The sequence below is a fragment of the Chiloscyllium plagiosum genome, chromosome 18 (genome assembly GCF_004010195.1).
Source record: "Chiloscyllium plagiosum isolate BGI_BamShark_2017 chromosome 18, ASM401019v2, whole genome shotgun sequence".
In the NCBI taxonomy this organism is placed as follows: domain Eukaryota; kingdom Metazoa; phylum Chordata; class Chondrichthyes; order Orectolobiformes; family Hemiscylliidae; genus Chiloscyllium; species Chiloscyllium plagiosum.
In genome coordinates, this window is record NC_057727.1 from 24,024,963 (window position 1) to 24,041,831 (window position 16,869).

At 39.0% G+C, this 16,869-nt stretch overlaps 1 protein-coding gene across 6 annotated transcripts in view; it reads left to right on the forward strand.

Annotated features, from left to right (window-relative positions):
- The window catches only part of pparg (peroxisome proliferator-activated receptor gamma), a 159,189-nt gene that overhangs the window by 116,500 nt on the left and 25,820 nt on the right, over positions 1-16,869 (forward strand). For 5 of the 6 annotated variants that reach the window (XM_043707951.1, XM_043707949.1, XM_043707950.1 and 2 more), the window contains 3 exons: positions 13,302-13,535; positions 14,221-14,390; positions 14,702-14,840. In XM_043707951.1, the coding sequence (XP_043563886.1) occupies positions 13,310-13,535; positions 14,221-14,390; positions 14,702-14,840 (535 nt within the window). In that variant the 5' untranslated portion in view covers positions 13,302-13,309. Of the gene's footprint in view, positions 1-12,445; positions 12,506-13,301; positions 13,536-14,220; positions 14,391-14,701; positions 14,841-16,869 lie in introns of those variants that run through there. The other variant, XM_043707955.1, reaches the window with a different exon arrangement.

A 16,869-nucleotide genomic window follows, 5' to 3' on the forward strand; every position in this document is an offset into this window, starting at 1 on the left:
TATTCATTTGTGTCCTGAGGCAAGGTAAGTTTTATGTAAATCTCAAGTAGTTCTAAAGCATAAAGTATTATGAGTTAAATAGAATCAGTGATTACCATACATTAATGGATTTTTTTGTTGCAATCAGCTGAACATTTAGTTTAACCACAATTAGGAATGCTTGAATAGAATGCTTTAACCAAACCAGTGAATGGTTTGAGGTGAGGCATCTATCCCAGTTGATAGGATGGTAACTAAAGTTGTTAAAATCCAAATTTATTCTCTGTCTTCACAGTTTATCATTGTCTTTATGATGTCACTCACCTTCCCATAATGTCTTGGTTTACCATTTTATCAGTTTTATTGAAGGAAATATTATTTAAAGGAAGAAAACAGAATAGAAGGATCTGACCGTTTTCATAGCATCACTTGAGGCAAATTATTCTGACTTTTAGTTGACTAGAAGATTCTCCCTCAATTTAGAAATCTGCCAAAAGACAAGTAATACTGAAAGCCAACAAAATGAAAAGGGCTTTGTCAGCCTGCAGTTTCATTTTCAGACCAGGACCTGCTGTAAGTTTTTCTTCTGCACGGTAGTACGTTGAAAGAAAGTTTATTTCAGTGGAAAATCTAGCAATTTGCACTGTATTGGATGTGCTGTCTGTGTGCTGTAGAAACTGCAGACCATTAATCAGATTTATTTCTACAAAGGGAAGTGGAACATGGTGCTCTGGCTAGTGAGACCACCGTCTAGAGGTATTTTAAATGAAGATCTGGTGACTGAGGAAGTTCATTGAACACACCAACAGTTAAATAACCTCAGTTAAAAAACAGTTCTATAAATAAATGAATAAATGCCTCCACTAAAAGAGAACATGAGAAATGTGACACAAATATGCCAAATATTTGCATAGTGGCACAGTGGTTAGCACTGCTGCCTCACGGCGCCAAAGACCCGGGTTCACTTCCCGCCTCAGGCAACTGTCTGTGTGGAGTTTGCACATTCTCCCTGTGTCTGCTTGGGTTTCCTCCAGGTGCTCCGGTTTCCTCCCACAGTCCAAAAACATGCAGGTTAGGTGAATTGGCCATGTTAAATTGCCCGTGGTGTCCAGTGAAGGGGTAATTGTAGTGGAATGGGTCTGGGTGGGTTGCTCTTCGGAGGGTCGGTGTGGACTTGTGGGGCCGAAGGGCCTGTTTCCTCACCGTAAAGTAATCTAATCAAAAAAAAATCGCACGTTAATTTTCAGGCTCTAGAGAAGAATAACAAATACTCAAAGACACAGTTTAAAAAAAAGTCACAACAGATATGAAGAAGATTTTTTAAATTCTTTCTTGAGGTGGGGAAGGTGGTGGTGGTGGTGGTGGTGGTGAGCATCACTAATGAGGCCAGCCTTTGTTCACCATCCCTCACCTCCATTGGGAAGGTAATGGTGACCTGCCTTCTTGAATCACTGCAGTCAATGGACCCTAAATACAGCCATAGTTCTTTTAGGAAGGTATTCCAGAGTTTTGATATGACAGCAGTGAATGAATGGCAGCATAGTTCCAAGTCAGGATGGTGTGTAACTTAGAGGGGAATTTGCAGGTGATCTTTCCAACAGTCTGTTGCCATTGTCCTTCTAGGTAGTAAAGGTCACCAATTTTGAGGTTCAGTGAGAGGATACCTGGTGTGTTGTTGCTGTACATCTTGGATGTACACTAAAACTGAATGCTGATAGTGGAGGGAGTGAATGTTTTAAAGTAGTGGATGAGGTACTGATCAAATGGGTTGTTTTGTCCTGAATGGTAGTGAGCCTGTTAAGTGTTGGAGCTGCAGTCGTGAAGGCAAAAGGAGAGTATCTCATCACATACCTGATTTGAGCATTGTGGGCAAGCCTTGGGAAATCAGAAGGTGAGTTATTCACTGAATGGTTCTCAACATGAAACTTCCTCATTGCCAAAGTATTTATATGGCTGGTCCAGTTAACGATGATAGAAACAATTGAATGAAACATCGGGAGTAATTTTACTCAGTTATGAAGTGAAAATATTATAACATGATATTTAAACAATGGACAGCCTGAAGATCATGAAGCAGTGACTTTTTATTCCACTGGCATCACGTCTTTGCAAGTTTAGAAGAAAATTCAGGTTAGACTAGGAAAATGGATTTTATTTGGTGTCAAATCTGTAGCTCTCATCTGCTTGAGAAAATCCACAATCTATCGGAATTTCTCTTCATGAGGCCTCTTTCTAACAAAGGCATCCTTCCCTACAGAGAGCATCCACTTGACTGCTCAAGCTTCTCTGCTTGATGCCCTAGCTCACCATCTCCACTTGCTGTTGAAAACCCCATTACAAACTTTCCACTTGAAACTTGCCTTACCAATAACTACATGTAGCACATAATGGCCATTTATTAGCAGTTGTGTGATCAGCAAGTTTGAAAGTGTCATGATGGCTAGAATGGTTAGGTCCACATTATTAGCAGTCCAATTTTTTCTTGCATAACTGATCAGACATTGGGATGATATTCTACACTTTCTTGAGAGGATCTTCTCAGCCACTTATCTATACTTAAACTTGACGTGGGGCACAGGCTCTGGCAGGTCACATATGTTAGCATCTCAATCGGGCAGCTTTATAGGAGTCTTATGATCAACAACATTTGTTTCAATTCCCACTTCCAGGTAGGTTTTTGCTGCACTAGGGCTGGAGTAGGCCTCCTCACACATGGGATACACCCCACTGATTCACAACACCTAGCTCAGGCCATGTTATCTCAATACTATCCAACTCCAGTTCACTTCAGCGAACTTGAGCTTCCACAATACTGATGAGCGAGCTTCTTGCAAACACATCATCAACCAGACTTTGTTTCTCCTGATTCAATAACAGCTGCTTGATGACTCTGTGGGGTTCAGGAATCCAGATATCCTGTAATCTATTCTGAATGTTAATAATCTGAGTTTGGTGACTACCCTCACACAACAGAGAGGTCAATCCTATCAATCTTGTGATCATTCAACCTTTTTCTTCTGATCACTTCTCTCTCTGTTGTCTTGGATGCCAGCTCAAATGCCTAGTTTAGCCTCTGGTGATGCACAACCTTCCACTAATTTATCTGGGCATGTCCAGCAGATGATGTGGGAACACAAGTGCAAGGTAAATAGGAAGAACTGGGTCTCATTAACAGAAGGAATAGTGTGGAGAATTACCTGTGGATGAGTGCAGGGTGTTATTTTAAGCATAAATCAGTTCCAGCAAGCAATCAGACTATTTTTGTTTCCACTCAGGAGGCAAGATAACAGGCAATCATGCTTGGCACAGCTGGATCATTCACTCTGCCCGTTACCCTCAGTAGATTCTGGATGGTGCAGCTTTTTGCCATGCCATAGAACTTGGAAAGGTCCTGTAGGATCTTGCTCTTAAAATTGCTCCCCTGCCCACTGTGAATCCAATACAGAATACAGAAATGGACAAAACAATCGTCAATTATCACTAGCTATAGTTGAGGCCTTTCGTTCACAGTTTGGAATGAGCAGAGTGAGCTTGGTAAAGACATGCACGATTACAAGAACGTCCTTTGTCACCTTTATTGTTGGGGAGGATTCAAGGACCCTAAAATCCATTGCAAGGATCTCCAGAGGGCTCATGATGATTCGGGATCCCATTAAGTGGTGAAGCTACTTCCCTACTTTAGCTTAAGTTGTATAGGTAGTTATTAATATCAGCAGCTATCCTATGCCAGTAACAATAACCGATCAGACTGTCATTGAACTTCTGAGAAATTGTCCACCTCAAAGCCAACAGTTCATGTTTCACACTGGAGTAGTTCTGCATTCTTCTCTGGTTGGTCTCAAGACTTCAACTGGCATAAGCAATAACTTATTTTCTGACCTTGAAACTGGGACAGCAGGCCAAGGAAACTTGCATTGGTTATCATTGAGTGGCAGTTGGAAACCTGAGTAGCCAATGACCTGCAATGAGGTGAATCTCTGCCTGAAGGTGCAAAAGGATTTTTCACATTGCTGTGGTCCAAATCCCTATGATGTATCACACCTCATACATCCTTTACCACCAGCTCCTTGAGTATTCTGTGATTTCCTCAGCAAGTCATGGATTTGGGCAGTCAACAGTGCTTAGCCTTGTACACAACTCCGACAGTAACTAGCCAAATGAAGAGATATGCAACATTCCTCCTCCATCTTAGACCAGACCAGTCCTGTTATACTGTGTTGTCATGGTCAGGATTAATGTTTTCTTCGTAACAAAGTGCCCGAGGTACATGCTTTTCTGGAAAAGCTGTTGGTTGTCTGGTTTGTAATCTAGGTTGAGGTGCAACAAGTAGTGGTGTCTCATCTTGTAAGGGTCTCTTTGATTGTCAAACCAAAGATGAGTATGTCATCGAGGTACACCAGGAGGGACTGGAAATTTAAGGTTGTGATAAGAATTATCTGTCATACACATGACTACAGGGGAATCACAGAGCTCAAACTGTATTCCGGTAGAGGCATGAAGTGCCACCCTGCCCCCAAAAGGTGGCTGCGTGGAATGACATCATTTCATTGTGTCTTGGATTGTAACTGTGGGCCCAATGGGGATTGTAGATGTACTTTGCATTTTTCAGAAATTGTAATGTTTCCTCCATCCTTTTTAGGTCTTTGCATCGAGTACCCAGTAATCGAGATACCCTCAGTTTTCCATCTATCTTCCTTGTGAAGAGGTGTATAGACATAACTCTTGGATGACAGCTGACTCCAAAGAGTTCTCCAGGTAGTCCCTGACTTACTCCTATGATGGAATGGGATCAAGTGGCAAGGGATCTTTACTGCGCAGTTATCTTTAGTCACAAACTTGAAGCTTACCATCTCGCAGTATACAATTTCATTATCTTTACTGAAGCTATTCAGTTCTTGATGAAGGTAGAAACAAGCTACCTCTCTGGGTCTCATCCAACTCACCAATGTGCTCTCTGAAATGAGGTTAGAGCTGTCTCCTTTAGTTAGTCCACTGTGCAGGACAGTGGCATGTTTAAGGGCACCTAGATGTGTTCTTGCTTGGAGACAAGCATGTTTGTCACTAAAACTGGCAATCTGCGTGGTTGCCCTATCCTTTTGTCCCACAGTGAGGTGGAAATCTCCCAGCAATACACCAAATGAAACTTCTAATACATGATACGTTGCGGTCTAGCAAGGCCTGATGACAACCAGTTGGAGACAGATGGCATGAGACTTTTAGAACAGTGATGGTGCAGGTAAATAAACAAGCAGTCTGATTCCCTGCTACTCAAACAGCTCCAGACTGGTACATCTCAAATGCATGGAACAAAGTGAAAGACTTTTGAGCTCTATCTGTCAACCTCTTAATGTGTTACTTGTAGCAGTCACCAGACATCTTTTCCAAAGTCACCCAGGTATCCTTTAGCACCTTCAACCAGCACCAGAGCAGGTATTCTCAACTCTTTTTACTGCCGTGGGAGTATTGATTAAGTCATGAATTACAGCAAACCCCCAGGCTGTGAAAATGTGACGGAGGATAGATACAGGATGTTAGATTTACATAGAACATAGAAGAATACAGCGCAGTACAGGCCCTTCGGCCCTTGATGTTGCGCTGATCCAAACGTGGTAAAAGATTCTCACTGTCGACCCTATCTAAACCCCTAATCATCTTATACACCTCTATCAAGTCACCCCTAAACCTTCTTTTCTCCAATGAAAACAACCCCAAGTGCCTCAGCCTTTCCTCATACGATCTTTCATAAGGGATGTCATAAGGGATTTGGCTGTCATAAGGGATATCCTACCCCTACATGGCTGAGGCTCGCACTGCTCAGCATGGTGCTTTCAGAAAAACTGATAAACAATAGTTTACACCTCCCCTCCTGTGTCACTTTTGCATAATCTCACACTTACTGTGGGAAAGTCACTCTGCATAAGAACACTTCCTGAAGGAGCCTTGCCTGCTTCCTGGCTCTCGATTTTGATTTTGATTTATTGTAGTCACATGTACCTAAGTAGATTGAAAAGCTTTCTTTTGCAAGCAGTACAGGCAGATCATAGCAAACAAGGACATACAGATCATAGGGTGCTTAGACAGAGCTCTCAGTAGCAGCTTTCCTGTCCTGAAATCAATTGAGGCCCTTAAGTGGGAAATTATTCCCTTAAGGGCCTTTCCCACTGCGGGTGATATTTACCCAGTGATGGGCAGGAGACTAGAGTTTTTAATAGCACATTCTGGGAGTTTGCTTCTGGGCCCTGGAAGGTGGTGGAGTGGAGGTGGTGCATGTTTTTGGTCGTTTTTTTTAAGTGCACTCAATGTCTGATCAAGGGACCCAGCATTGGGAAGAGAATCTGCTGAAAGTCACACCTGCCCTTTCTGGCTGGGTCCATATTTCTAGGTCACAGGTTGTGTACTAGCATTGCCGCCTCCAAAGGTGTTGTGAATTAATGTTGTGTTGCCAGCCTCTGATTGCTCAGCAACAGTCAACAGGCAGATCTTCTGCTACTGGAGTGTGACAATCCTTCCCCAAAGAGGTGACCAAGGCTCTGGCCGATCTTTCAACCAGCAGCAAGGCCTCATCATCTGGTAAAGTGGACTATTATAATGATTGAAAATGTTAGCATTATTGAATATTGTGTAATTGAAATTTTAATGGAATATCAAGTGCAATTATAACTGAACATCTTCTGTGGCCCAAAAAAAAGTTTTAAAAATTGCATTTTATTCCAGCAGAAGAACTTCATAAAATGCCAGAATTTTTCAAGTTAATCTTTATTTTATTTTAGTTTTTCAACATTTCACCTTTTACATTGACTTTATGTGTGTGCCTGTTCTCCTTCATAGAAACTGGTTGAAAAGTGGTTTATTACTTATGTTCCTTTACTTCCTTTTTTGCTAATTGTAAGAATTCTTCAATCATACCAAGTTAAAAATCACACAACACCAGGTTATAGTCCAACAGGTTTAATTGGAAGCACACTTCCAATTAAACCTGTTGGACTATAACCTGGTGTTGTGTGATTTTTAACTTTGTACACCCTAGTCCAACACCGGCATCTCCAAATCAATCATACCAGTTTGTCTGATGCCTTCATTATTAGGCACCACAGTTTTTCTAACTCTATAGCTCTAAAACTATAACTGTAGTATGTCGGATGGATCAGTTTTTGTCCAATGTGTGCAAGAGCATTTCCTGACACAGTATGTTGAAGGGAGGCCACACTGGATCTGGTGCTTGGTAATGAACCAGGCCAGGTGTTTGATTTAGTGGTAGGTGAGAACTTTGGAGAAAGTGAGCATAATTGCGGTTACTTTTAGTTCAGCAATGGAAAGGGATAGGTACGTGCCACAGGGCAAGAGTTATAGATGGGGTAAGGGCAATTATAATGTGATTAGGCAATACTTAGGAGGCATAGAATGGGGTAGCAAAATGCAGGGGATGGGGACCATCAAAATGTGGAGCTAGTTTAAGGAACAGATATTGGGTGTCCTTGATATGTATGGACCTGTCAGGCAGTGAGAAAGTGACAAGGTAAGGGAACCATGGTTTACTACAGAAATTGCATCTCTTGTTAAGCAGAAGAAGGAGGCTTATGTGACATTGAGACGAAATGGTTCAGATGAGGTGATGGAGAGTTACAGATTAGCTAGGGAGGATTTAAAAAGAGAGCTAAGGAGAGCAAGGAGAGGACATGAGCAGTCTTTAGCAGGTAGAATAAAGGAGAACCCTAAAGCTTTCTATGGGTATGTGAGGAATAAAAGGATGACTAGGGTAGGAACAGGGCCAGTCAAAGACAGAAGTGGGAAGTTGTGTGTGGATCCTGAGGAGATTGGAGAGATGCTAAATGAATATTTCCCATCTGTTTTCACTCATGAAAAGAAGAATATTGTAGAGGAGAAGAAAGAGATACAGAATATTCAACTAGAAAGGATCAAGGTTAGTAAGGAGTTATCATCAATTCTAGAAGGAGTGAAAGTAGACAAGTTCCCTGGGTCAGATGGGATTTATCTGAGGATTCTCTGGGAAGTTAGGGGGAGACAATGTTGGAGCCTTTGGCCTTGATCTTTGTGTCATCATTGTCTACAGGTTTAGTACCAGAGGATTGGAAGATTGCAAATGTTGTGCCCTTGTTCAAGGGGGGGGGGGGAGTAGAGATGACCCAGGTAATCATAGACCAGTGAGCCTTACATCTGTTGTAGGAAAAGTTTTAGAAAGGATTATAAAAGATAAGATTCACAATCATCTAGTAAACAACAAATTGATTTCAGATAGTTGACATGGTTTCGTCAAGGGCAAGTCATGTCTCACAGATCTCACTGAGTTTTTTGAGAAGGTGACCAAGCATGTGGAGGAAGGTAGGACAGTTGATGTAGTGTACATGGACTTCAGTAAAGCCTTTGATAAGGTTCTACATGGTAGGCTGTTGGAGAAAATGGAGAGGCATGGGATTGAGGGTGATTTAGCAGTTTGGATTAGGAACTGGCTTTCTGTAAGAAGGCTGCAAGTGGTGGTTGATGGAAAATATTCAGCCTGGAGTCTGGTTACTGGTGATGTGCCATAAGGATCTGTTTTGGGACCACTGCTGGTCATTTTCACAAGTGACTTGGACATAGGCATAAGGTAGATGGGTTAGTAAATTTGCAGATGACACTAAAGTTGGTGGAGTAGTGGACAGTATGGAAGAATGTTGCAGGGGGACTTGGATAAATTGCAGAATTGGGCTGAGAGTTGGCAAATGGAGTTCGATGCAGCTAAATACGAGGTGATTCACTTTGGGGAAGAATAACAGGAAGGCAGAGTACTGGATCAATGGAATGATTCTTGTAGTGTGGGTGTGCAGAGGGATCTTGGAGTCCATGTACATAGATCCCTGAAAGTTGCTACCCAGATTGATAGCGCTCTTAAGAAAGCATATGGTGTGTTATGTTTTATTGGTAGAGGATTGAGTTCTGGAGCCATAATGTCATGCTGCAACGATACAAAACGCTAGTCAGCTGCACTTGGAATATTGTTCTGGTCACCCCATTACAGGAAGGAGGTGGAAGCATTGGAAAATGTGCAGAGGAGATTTACCATGATTTTGCCTGATCTGGAGGGGAAGGTCTTATGAGGAAAGGCTGAGAGACTTGGGTCTGTTCTCATTGGAGAGAAGAAGGCTAAGAGACCTACGAGATGGTCAGAGGATTAGATAGGGTAGACAGTGAAAGTCTTTTTCCTCAGATGATGATGTCAACTTGTATGAGGGGGCATAGCTACAAATTGAGGGGTGAAAGATTTAAGACAGATGTCGAAGGCAGGTTCTTTATTCAGAGAGTGGTAAGGGCATGGAATGCCCTGCCTGCCAATGTAGTTAACTCAGCCACATTAGGGGCATTTAGACAATCCTTGGATAAGCACATGGATGATGGGATAGTGTAGGGGGATGGGCTTAGATTAGTTCACAGATTGGCGCAACATCGAGGGCCGAAGGGCTTGTTTTGTGCTGTATTGTTCTATGTTCTGTTGATTGGACCAAATTCATATAGTGTTAGAATGGACAAAATTAGTACTCTAAGATTGTCTGGACTGATTGGACTTGGATATGCTTCCCTATTTCACTTCAAATACGAAATAAATTGTCATTGTTATTAATCAGGCAAACTACTTTTCTAAATGTGATTGCAGTCAAGTGGAACAACTATATATAATTGAAAAGTTTCAATAGAACCCTGCATTGCAAATAAAAGAACGAAAAATCTCAGATAAGAAACCAGAAGTTGGGACACCCAGAGGTGAATATTGACACTATAAACAAAGAGGTAACATTGGGAATGAAAAAAGTTATTGGATAGTTGACACAGCAGCAACTAAGAAAAATTAAATGGCAATAGGAAAAAGTGAAAATCCTGAGCTAGAATCGAAGTGAGGTAAAATGAATATTTGAGGTCACAGTAACAGTATTCGGAAACTTTCATGCAGAGAGTGGTACGTGTATGGAATAAGCTGCCAGAGGAAGTGGTGGATGCTAGTTCAATTGCAACATTTAAAAGGCATCTAGATGGGTATATGAATAGGAAGGGTTTGAAGGGATATGGGCCAGGTGCTGGCAAGTAGGACTAGATTGGTTGGGATATCTGGTTGGCATGGACGAGTTGGGCCTTAGGGTCTGTTTCGTGCTGTACATCTCTATGACTCTATATTACAAACGATAAATCCTTCAAAATGTAACAACAAATATAAAGACTTTGCTCATCTACAAATCAAGTACTGATGATTTTCACCTGTTGATTATTTTATTACGCTTAGATTTTAGTAAAGAATAGAGGGATATTTTCAGTCATTGAAAGTTATTGTGAAATCCTTAGTAAGAAAGGTTGCTTTCAATCTTCAAACCTCGAACAAATTGTCAGAACTGCATCAAAGTTATAGGTGCAACAACAGATACAGGAAATAATGATCAGATTTTATCACCAAATAAATAAAAGTACATGTGTAATGAACTAGCTTTCAGCACAGCATGGCCCATTTTATGCAAAGTGAAAATGCCTCATATGTTGGCCCCTGTTTGTTACAGGCTTAATAAATGCATCTAATTTATGCCTCGTATTGCGATTTCAAATGACACTAATTAATGTAAATTGATGAGTCTTAAAGTGACCAAAACTTATTTGATATTATTTTAAGTGTAACTTTCAAGTGAATAATAAAAACTCCAAAAACCCCACACATCTTAAATTGTGACTGTGTTCTACTGAACATACCTTGCCACTTTAAGGTTGCATGGATACAGTAAGTAAGTTTCATCATGGGACCTCTAACAGCACTGCAGAAGCAGCATTAGAGCAAGGACTGATTCAAGGAGATGATCCACAATTACCTTCTCTAGGGATTGTCAAAAAACATCACCAATAATAAATTGTCAATCTGAATCCAGAGAGAAGGTTATGCCAGGAATGAGAGAGATTGTGAAAGTAGTGTATCAGTTTTCTTTTGTTGACTCGTTGTTTCACTACCATAATTTGCACTGGTGAACAGAATACTTCATAGCATTGAACCACAGTGACATTCTCTGTTGAAGGAAGAACAATTGTAACATAACTACTATGTGTTTACTGATTTGATAACTTGCAGTTAATTTCCAGAAAATATGTTGGAGACATTTTTGGTGTTGACCATAAATTTGGTGGTGGAATCCAGTCACTTTCCTAGATCAGTTCTAATCAGTATATGTTGTCACAGATAGCTTGACTTACTATATTTGCAAGTTAATCTAAAATGGAGAACTGAAATAACCAATTTCTTGCAAAAAAAGTCTTATATTTACATTTAAGTAAATATCTTTTAATTGTCTCCTCTTATGTTTGATGTGTTATAAACAAACGGCTGTATTTTTATAATTTAGCTTATTCCCATTTCTATAACTTGTTATAAAAATGGTAGCAGTCTGAATGTCACAATCTGCTGTAATGAATACTCTGTGACCATATTAATGTGGTGAGGTGGACAAAGGAAGTATTTTTTTCTGAATTTTGCTCCATTGATGCTGGAATTCTATGAATTAAAAAAAAGTAGCTGTTACAATTATAATGCCCTAGTATTATAATTTAATAAATTTAGTATTTCTACATTGTATAATTGCATAATCAACAGGTTTTTTTAATGGTTTGAATCCTATTCACACTGTACACTGTTAAACTGAGTGACCTCACTTTATTGAGCCTGTATTGTGCAATGCATACAGCTCATTGCATCAACTAGGAAATCATTACTTGCAGGAGATTTTAAGATAACTTATTAAAGCTGGGTTTATAGTTCTTAGGAAGTGACTGGGGGAAGAGAAACATGTTTGTGCTTTTAAAAATTATCTAAAAAAATTTGGCATTTAACCTTTTCACCATGGAGATGCGTTAAGCTTATTCACATTTATTTTAACAAGTTTCTTTTGAAGTAAATACTTATTGTTTTAAAATATATTTACATAAATGTACATAATTTACATAATTCTAATCCTCCGATTAATACAATGGTAATGCTTCTGTTTTGATACAACATTATAACTATAGTATGATGGTAGTATACTGAAGGAAAATACTAAAGTTTGAAAAGGAATTAATTTAAAAGGTTGAGTTAAAGACCTCAGATTATTGGATAGGTTTTAGTAATATAACCAACTCACTGGCCTTATTAAGCAATATATTCAATCTTAGATCTAACAGATTAACAAAAAGCAGTAATGTACATGCTTCATAAGCAATTCCATAGTTCCTATGCTGATCTTATCAATTCCGGTTTTACATTAGTTTCTTTCTGCAATGAGCTATGCATCTAACTACCACAAATGCATTGAAGTAGAAATTAGGCACAAGTTTCATTCAAGTTCAGGCTTTTTACTGCAGGGGCAGTATGTGCCAAAATCTAAAGATGAAGGATTGATAGAAATTGCTATTTAGGTCTCATGTGAGCATTAGAGTGGGATAGACTGTGCTGGTTGTGGCTCCATAGTCTGCTCACCAAAGTGCAAAATCATCTTTGACTGCTGATCTCATCAGAAGGCATTCTCAGGTAAGGTCCAGAATTAAATGTACTCTTTAAGCAGTAAATGTCTAGGGACATTAGGAGGCAAACTCTGGGTTTGTGGAATTAGAATGACCATAATGCATTATATCAACAGTCTTTTAATGAAAAATTAAAAACTTACTGCTGGATCACAGAAGAAGACTGGCTAGAGCATATTAAATTGCTCACCCTGTCATCTGAAATAAATTTTATAAATGAACAAATTAATGATGTTTAATGCCTAAAATAGACATCAGCCCATTCTGAACTGGTGCAGGAAGTGGGCAGCATGCCTTTTCCAGCATATAGGACTGCTCAGGTTCTGTTTTCACCCAGTGGCACTGGAGAACATCTATCCATGTTATTTTAAAGAGTTGTGCTATTGTTCTGATAAAGTTTGGAAGCAGAATGAAGACATACTGGAGATCCAAAAGCACTTTCCAACATAAACTGGATCACCTTCAATATAGTGGCATGGAAGTGCCCTTAAAAGCATTGTGGTCAACCTACAGTATGTGAACTGCAGTTGTTCAAGAAGGCAGCTCATCACCACTTTCCCAGGGCCAATGAGGGATGGGCATTAAATACTGGCCAGCCAGCAACATGCAATCCCACAAACGACTAAAAAAAAATTACTAACAACCTTTTAAGAGAAATATTCCTTTTTACTCTTGTAATTTCTATGAATTATTTGAAATGCTTACTATTGTGTTGACAATGCCAGTTCAGATTGACAGGAATCCAAGCAGGTTCCTGACATAAAAGACAATCATTTTCCATTTTTATATTTTTATCCCCCCAGGATCAAGAATGGTAGATACACAACTGCCTCTATGGCCCATCAACTTTGCGATGGGTACAATGGACCTTTCAGAACTTGCCAATCACACTCATTCTTTCGATGTGAAGCCATTTGCTACAGTCGACTTTTCCACTGTTTCTGCAGTTAATTATGAAGATCATGCTTCAACCTCTTTAAGAATTGATGAGAATTCTTCAGACTGTAAATATGATGAACAATTTCTGGACTACCAAAGTATGTTATTTTATTTGACTGTATCAGAATAATATATCTGATAAAAGCTAGCTATAATTTTAATACTTTTTAATTAATTTTTAAAATTTGGATTACAGTATTTGAATTCTCGTATCATAGTTAAAACATATTTGTGTCAAACTTTCCTGTTCACACATCTGGTTATCCTAATGAAAATGTTGAGCAATAATGAGAAATTTGATTCGGGGAATGGGAGAGCAAATGATAGCATTAAAATGCATTTCTGAGAATGACAGATAAATGCCTACCTAGCATTAATGCATGTAGATAAAACCAACATAATTAAAACAACATCAATTGAAATGAAGGACAGTGACAAACCACATATCCTACCACACACAAGGACAAAATAGCGATCAAACACATGATCTGCCCTGGGGAGTCTTGGGTTTTACTGTTTCAGGTTCAGGGAATAAAAGCCCAAATATTTTAGTTGAGTTACTGTTTATTGATGTAGAGGGGTTTAATTGATTAGTTATGTGAGCATTTTTCTACTTGAATATCAGGATTTGAAAATTAGCAGTACCTGTTTGAGGTTGCATCATTTTATGAATATCTCTAATTTGTAGCTCTACTTTAATGTTCAATGTGCAGTTATTCTCCAAGTCCTCTAATGCCTTATGATTTATGTAAATTTTGAATGAAACAAAATTACCTTTTACAGGTGCTATTAAAGTTGAACCATCTTCATTAAATGACAGTTCAGGAAAAGAGCTTTCATTTGAAAGGCTACAAGAAAATACATCCAATTCAGCCTTGTCTATTGAATGTAGAGTATGTGGAGACAAGGCCTCAGGCTTCCATTATGGGGTCCATGCATGTGAAGGATGTAAGGTTTGTTGAATTTATGTTACTATTATTAATCTATAAGAAAAAAGAAGCATTTTTGTAGAATACGGCTGTTTAAATATTTAATTATTTGTGTATTTTGTTGCATGTATATTTTTAAATTCCTATTAAGTAGGAAGGTATCATTGCAGCAGTGCTCAAACTTGTTCCTTTCTGAGAGTATAGTTAGTGCAGGAATTTAAAATTGTAAGTAAATTTTTTTTTAAAATTACTTGTTCAATATCTTTCCAACAAGATTAACTCATTTAATAGACCTGTTCCATCACTGATTGAATTTGATTTGATTTGCATAACAGGGTTTTTTCCGGAGAACAATCAGGCTGAAGTTGATGTATGATAAATGTGACCTAAACTGTAGGATACAGAAGAAGAACAGGAATAAATGTCAGTACTGCCGGTTTCAGAAATGTCTCATTGTCGGCATGTCACATAATGGTGGGTACATGTGAAATTGTCTCTAACTATTGTACATTAATTTCTCATATACTTCAAAATGTTGAATGCTTCGAGCATAAGAATTTGAAAAAGAGACTTATAAATACTATTATAGCAAATTTAAATCTATTATCACCCGTTTAAACATCACCCCTCCTCACTAACATACCCGTATTTGATTAAGAGCAGGCAGTAATTTTAAACATCGCTTCAGATCTTCCTACTCTCTCCAATCAAATGTGCAAGAATGCTTTGTCTTAACTATTCCTCTCTATAGAGGCATGTCTTTCAGCAGTCTTGCTGCAAACTTTAACTGAGTATGTGAGGATTCACATGTGTGGGCTTGTGCTGCAGCTCAACTATTAAATACATCAACACACCCTTTGTGTATTAGTCCTCGGGAGATGGATGTTGTTAGCAATGTTAGCATTTATTGCCCATCATCAGTTGCCCTTGAAAAAGTAGTGTGGAAAAAGAATCAATAAAACCTGGAATTGACTGGTATGGTCTGAAATAGTCTTGTATACCTTTAAATGGAGCTCCAATCATTTTCAAGTATTACTGGCTTTTTCTTCTGGCTTGAACTGCTATGCTAGACAACCCCAAAATTAATAATGTGCGCTCTTTTGCCAGTTCACTAACTGCAACTTTAATTGAATTACAAGTCATGAAGAGTCGATCTAAGCTCATTTACCCAACTGTGCTTAAGTTTTGATTTGGAGATGCCAGTGTTGGACTGGGGTGTACAAAGTGAAAAATCTCACAATACCAGGTTATAGTCCAACAGGTTTAATTGGAAGCACACTAGCTTTCGGAGTGCTGCTCCTTCATCAGGTGGTTGTCTGCAGCACTCCGAAAGCTAGTGTGCTTCCACTTAAACTTTTTGGACTATAACCTGGTGTTGTGTGATTTTTAACTTTGTGCTTAAGTTTGCTTTTGCTAAGAATGGTTTCAGCCACATAACATTCAGAACAAAAATCAGCCATGCTTCCTTTTGGATCACTACCCAACCATCCCTGTAGAAGGATTATCAATTTTGGGTTAGAAACAGGATGGAATACAGTGGTGATATTGAACAGTCAAGTGCTTTATCAACATTAAGCTTAAATTTTCTGATCAGGGTTGTTTTACACACTAACATTAAAGCAATGTATTGCAATATATATTAAAATAACATAATTGTAACAACTAAAATAAAACAAAGAACTGCAAATGCTTGAGGTCTGATACAAAAACAAGTTGCTGCCGATATTCTGCAGGTTTGGCAGCATCAATGGGAAGAAAGTAGAGGCAATGTTTAGAATCCAGTGACTCTTCTTCAAACCCGGCTGTGTTTCACCAGCAATTGCTGTTTTGTCTAAGATTTTCTGTTGTTATCCTGACTTATGAAGAATGAGTTCCATTAGGTAAGGAGAAATGGTTTCTGCAAATGCTTGAGGTCTGATACAAAAACAAGTTGCTGCCGATATTCTGCAGGTTTGGCAGCATCAATGGGAAGAAAGTAGAGGCAATGTTTAGAATCCAGTGACTCTTCTTCAAACCCGGCTGTGTTTCACCAGCAATTGCTGTTTTGTCTAAGATTTTCTGTTGTTATCCTGACTTATGAAAAATGAGTTCCATCAGGTAAGGAGAAATGGTTTTTTTAAAGGATGCATGGATTTAAAGAATAACTGGCAATAAATTGGCTCAAGTTAGAATCTCCTTTTTGACTCATTATCACTTCCTGGAAGAGTCCCATCTGGCTGAACTGGAAGAATAAAGGAGGGCTTTTGAAGTCCTCCTCAGACCTGAGCAAAATCTGATTCTTTAATCATTTTGATCTGACAGTCAAGTTTGCAATGCAATTCTATTTCACAATGTTATCAGTCAAAGAGCCAAGTAAAGACATAATAGTACTGAAGACTTGTGCTCCAGAACTTGCCATTCCCCTTGTTCCAGTATAGTTACAAAACTGACAATGTGGAAAATTGTCCAGGTATATCCTATACATAAAAAGCAGGACAAATCCAAACCAACCCCATCAGTCCAC